The sequence below is a fragment of the Montipora capricornis genome, chromosome 1, assembly GCF_036669925.1.
Source record: "Montipora capricornis isolate CH-2021 chromosome 1, ASM3666992v2, whole genome shotgun sequence".
Taxonomy (NCBI): Eukaryota; Metazoa; Cnidaria; class Anthozoa; order Scleractinia; family Acroporidae; genus Montipora; species Montipora capricornis.
This window is the reverse complement of record NC_090883.1, coordinates 10,656,932-10,661,931: the sequence shown is the minus strand read 5'-3', so window position 1 is coordinate 10,661,931 and position 5,000 is coordinate 10,656,932. Positions and strand designations below refer to the sequence as shown.

Below are 5,000 nucleotides of genomic sequence, written 5' to 3'. Positions count from 1 at the left end.
TGGTTGTGGCGGTGGATTGTATTGGCCTAGCAGTAGGTCGTTTGGAGTGATCGGTGGGGCCTCCCAGATATCGTCGGAACTGGGGTACAGCGGTCTTCCATTGACCATGTAGGTGATTTCTGACAGAAATGTTCTCCATTGTTCCTCGGAGTAGGCTTGGTTCTTGCAAGTGGCGTTAAGTGCTTGTCTGACTGACTTAATTAGGGTCTCAACAATTCCGTTTTGGTGACTCGCATGTGGTGTATTCCATTCCCATCTGAACTCGCAGCCAAATTTATCAGAGAGGACACTCTTTATCCCAGGAATATCCCAGTTCTGTGTGGTTTCCTTCAGGTAACCTTGGGCACCCACAAAGTTTGTTCCACGGTCTGACCAGCAAACATTAGGGTATCCGCGTAAGCAGGCAAATCGACGAAAGGCCATTAAGAATGCGTCTGAGGTTTTATCGGTGACCAGCTCTAGGTGGATCGCACGTGAAGTCATGCAAGTGAAGATGATCACTTGTGCCTCTTTCAGGGTTTTGCGACCGAGTTTAATCTGCACTGGTCCGAACATGTCCATAGCAGTGTTCGAGAATGCAGGGAAGCCAGCTGCTACTCTTAGGTTTGGGATCTGTCCCAAGAGCTGGTTGAGGGGCCTTTTCCGTAGTTTTCTGCATGTGACACATTTTGAGGTGACGGTCTTAGCCATTCTGCGGAGTCCAATAATCCAAAATCTTTTTCTGGCCTCGTGAATTAAACTCTTATAGCCACAATGCCCACGTCGTTCGTGGAGGTCACGCAGAAGCAAGATCACAAAAGGGTGGTCTTGTGGTAACATAATAGGCTTTCTCAACTCTTCCGGGAGACATCTGACATCTTCAAGTCGACCATGCGCACGAAGAAGGCCATCTTCACCCTTCTTTGCCACTAGTTTCTTATCCAAACTGTCTTCGTCGACGTGAAATTGACTCCACTTCAGAAGCTGAGTCTCGGCAGACTTCAGTTCCTGAACTGAAATGGGCCCTGACTTCGGGTTCATTTTCCGAGCGTTGTGAATAAAGCGACGAACGTGGGCAAGAGTTCTCCTTATCTTGGAGTACGTAGAACACGTTTTCAGCAAATGTAAAAGGATAGGATTTTCTTCAGATTCATGCTGATCTAGTTCAGGACATACTTCTGCGGCGGCAGTGCGGTGTTTACGGGCTTTCTTCTCTTTCTGAAACGTTTTCTTCTCTTTTAAAGCTTCAAGGTCGTCCACACTAGTGTTAACTTGGGTGTGATCTTGAAAGTTGGGCCACTTTTCTTCTGGCAACTCTAGGAAGGATGGTCCCTCTGCCCACTTCATTGAGATGATTAAGATGGATTCCTCTCGTCAGACCATCTGCAGGGTTGCTGTTAGACTTGATGTAATGAAATTGGTCTGCCCCAATAGTCTCTTGAATTTCAGCCACTCTGGCAGATACAAAGGGCCTGAATTCCCGTGGTGGGGTTCTGATCCAGGACAAAACAGTTGATGAATCGATCCAGAAGAGTCGTTTCCAGTCCTGCGCTTTTGTGAATTCCAATGCTTTTACACATGTGATGTACATGCGTGCGAGTGATAAACAGCCCAACAGTTCTAATCTCGGGATGCTTTTCTTCTTCAGTGGTGCTACGAAAGCCTTTATCATGACTGGAACACAACGATAGTTTCCGCCAGCAAGTTTCCACCGTAGGAAGATGACTGCACCATAAGCCTGCTCACCACCATCGGAGAATCCGTGAATTTGAGGCACGCCCATTGCATTGCTTGGTTTTAGCTTACAGTCAAAGTGAAATGACAGGAGATCATTTATGGACTGGACATTTTCTAACCATGTTTGCTGAATGCTCTCGGGAAGGATGTCGTCCCAGCTGTAACCCGAACTCCATAATCCTTGCAAGTCAATTCTGAACTTGATAGTAACGGGTGACACAAGTCCGATAGGATCCCAGAGTTGAGCGAGAAACTTCAGACAGCTTCTTTTGGAGAAACCTTCCAGTAAGCCAACCACGTTTTCTTTCTTGAAGGTAAACTTGTCTTCTTCTTTATCCCATTTGTGGCCAAGCAGATCTGTAAATCTCTCACCATTAGACTGGTCAATTTCTGAGCGGTTGGAATGCCACGCCTTAATTTGAAACTGGCCTTTTCCAAGGACGGTGTCAATTTCTTTGATTATTCTCTTGGCTTTTGTCGAGTTGCCTTTGGAGCCCGCGATGTCGTCCACGTACGCGTAATCTTGAAGTTCTTGGGCTGCGTCTGGAAATTCGACTTGTGAGACTTTAGCTAAGTAATTGATGGCGTTCGAGGCAATGTCTGGTGCTGGCTTGTCGCCAAAATTTAATCTGAGCCACTGGAAGACTGAGGGCGTTTCAGTTTTGTCGCTTCTCCACAAGAATCTGTGAAAGACTTGGTCATCAGGGTGCACTAGTACTTGATTAAACATTTTCCGGATATCACCCGAGTAAGCCACTTCGTTCCATCGCCAGGCCATAAGCACATTGGGAAGACTGTTAGTGTAATTAGGTCCTTTCTCGAGGTGATCGTTCAGGGAAAGACCGTCGTGGCCTTTTGAAGACGCATCGAAAACAAGGCGAACCTTAGTAGTTCTCTCTGGTGTGAAAACTGCTTGCAAGGGCAGATACCATTCGGGTTGACTGTGATCAACTTCTTCTGTAGGAACTTTAATTACAAAATCTTGTTCCAACAGCTTTTGTACCTCGTCGTTTACGATTGCGAAGCATTCTTTTCTTTGGAACGACTTCTCGGCAGACTGCATTCTTTTGAAGGCAATGTCATAATTGCTGCGTTTGGGGGGTCCATTCTCATTCCAAGGCATTCTTACTTGGATTCTTCCATCTACCAATGTAGTTGAATCAGACAGGGATTTGACGAACTTGTTTTCTCGTAGCACGTTCTCACTACAAGTACACAGTTCCGTTGGTTTAACTCCCAGCGTGTCCTGATAAAGTAGTTTCTTAATGTCGTCCTCAAAGCTCAATGTTCCGACTTCAACGGACTGTATCCTGGAACTGTTAACTTGTCCTAAAACGTACCAACCAAAGCAGTTACGTTTGGCAATCGGCTCTCCTGGCTCCCCAGACAAGGCATGAATGTCGACAAAGGCATTGACGAAATCTGTACCGATTAAAAGATCTATTGTTCCACCAGATAGATGCAGTTTGTTCGCAACTGGTTTGAGATGAGAGAAGTGTTCAATAGCTCCCTTTGAGATTGTCTTCGCGGCACTGCAAGGTCTCTTTATCGTGTATACTTCCAGGGTCTTTATGATATCCTCTTCTGTACTCGAGGCAACAGTGATCTCGATGATTTCCGAAGTTTCAGACCTCTTCTCTCCACCTGCTAGATTCATAGTAAGATGGGTGGCTGTCCCTGCTATTCCCAGTCGTTCGGCTGCATTCTTAGATAGCAGACTTGTGTTTGATCCAGAATCTATCATCGCAAGCATTTCAACAAGCGTTCCACCTGAGTCCATAACCTTCACCTTTTGGACAGGACATAAACCAGTGATTAGCTTGACATCTTCCTTGTGGTCAGCGGCACAGCTGGTATTGCCTTCTGCAGGAACATCTTGCATTCGGAAAGGCACTGCGCTCGAGCTTAGATTCGAATTGATCGTCTCGTTGTGAAGAGTGCGGTAATGGTTCCTTTTGTATTTATCGCAGGTAGTACCGTCTGGTTTCTTACAGTCGTTCGTGTGATGTGGTCTAAGACATTTGCGACATCTTTTGCTCTGTTTGACTACGTCCCATCTTTGATTTACCGTTGAACTTTGATACAGCGGACAGGCAGCTAAATGGTGTTTCCACGCACAACCGAGTGGGCACGCTTCTTGATCGGGAGTTCTATCATTACTAGCAGCGTGGTTCTCTGTTCTTCTAAAGGTTGGTCCTCGGTGGGTACGTTCCTTTTCATCGGCGTTGTCACTGTCTGGTTTGCCTCTGGAGCGAAGGGTTGCCTCTTGATGTAACCAGGTTACAAGGTTTGACACATTTTCTTCCTTTCCCGCTCTCTTCATCTCCCTACCAAAGTTTGTATTGTCTCTTGGATCGAGTTTTGATAAAAGCTGAGACATGAACGGAGCTTCTGACGCCTCCAACACGGTGCAGCCATTGTTTTCCATATCATTGACAAATACAGAAATCGTCGTGGCGTAACGCGTGAGTGACTTGGAGTCCCGTTTTACATGTTTGAGATTATTCATTTCAGCTAACAGTTCGTCCATAAGTTTTCGCTCATTTGCGAATTCAGTTTCAAGAATTTCCCAGGCTTGGTTAATGTCTTTACAGGTCTTAACTTGATCTGTCCAGAAGAAGCCTTTAGGCATCGCTTTTCGGAATCTTTGAAGTTGCTCGTCCTTGTCTTGTCCATATTTTTCCATACAGTGTCTAAACTCCCTTTTCCACGTTTGATACGTTCTTCGACTTCCGTCCCAGTTCGGAACTGTCAAGCGCTCTAGGCTGCTAGGTTTCGATCCTATTGCAACGGCCATTTTCTCAATTGCAGAGGTCATCGTTTTCAAGGTTTCTGTGTGGTCAGGACCTTTCGGAAGAGCATTTTCACTTTGATATGCTGCGTATTTCAAAGTAATTTGGAGAAAATCAGCTTCGACTTTGTCCCCGAGTTTTCTGTTTGTTAACACCAAATCATCTTCTGATGAAGTGCCTTCTTCAATTAACTTGTCTAAGATTGCCTCTTGCTGCTTTTTAACAGATCTGTACTTCGATTCCACTAAATTGAACACTGCTTCGAGTCTTTCGAGTCCCGGTTTTACTGCAAAGATCGTTTCAAATTCTTCCATTAACTCATTAAGAATTCCTGCGGCATTGTTCATTTTTCCCGTGAGGGTTTTTACATTAACTTTCGGTGGCATTGCAAAATGAAGGTGTAAATTGAAGTATTTTCTAGAACGGTCAGTCGCTCACTTTATGGCAGTCGGTTGTTCTGGAAAATGATGGGTTTCTTTCGTGAATTTAAAT

The 5,000-nt window shown here is 45.2% G+C and overlaps 2 protein-coding genes across 2 annotated transcripts in view; both read right to left on the bottom strand.

Annotated features, from left to right (window-relative positions):
• Nucleotides 1–1,020, bottom strand: part of LOC138057406 (uncharacterized) — a 1,275-nt gene extending 255 nt beyond the window's left edge. Inside the window, exon 1 of the mRNA XM_068903437.1 lies at nucleotides 1–1,020. This exon is cut by the window's left edge and continues 255 nt beyond it. Within this exon, the coding sequence (XP_068759538.1) occupies nucleotides 1–1,020 (1,020 nt within the window).
• A 226-nt stretch (nucleotides 1,021–1,246) lies between these two features.
• Nucleotides 1,247–4,855, bottom strand: LOC138057395 (uncharacterized). The gene has a single exon (XM_068903427.1). The coding sequence runs from the start codon at nucleotides 4,853–4,855 to the stop codon at nucleotides 1,247–1,249; it is 3,609 nt and encodes a 1,202-aa protein (XP_068759528.1).
• Nucleotides 4,856–5,000: the final 145 nt, after the last annotated feature.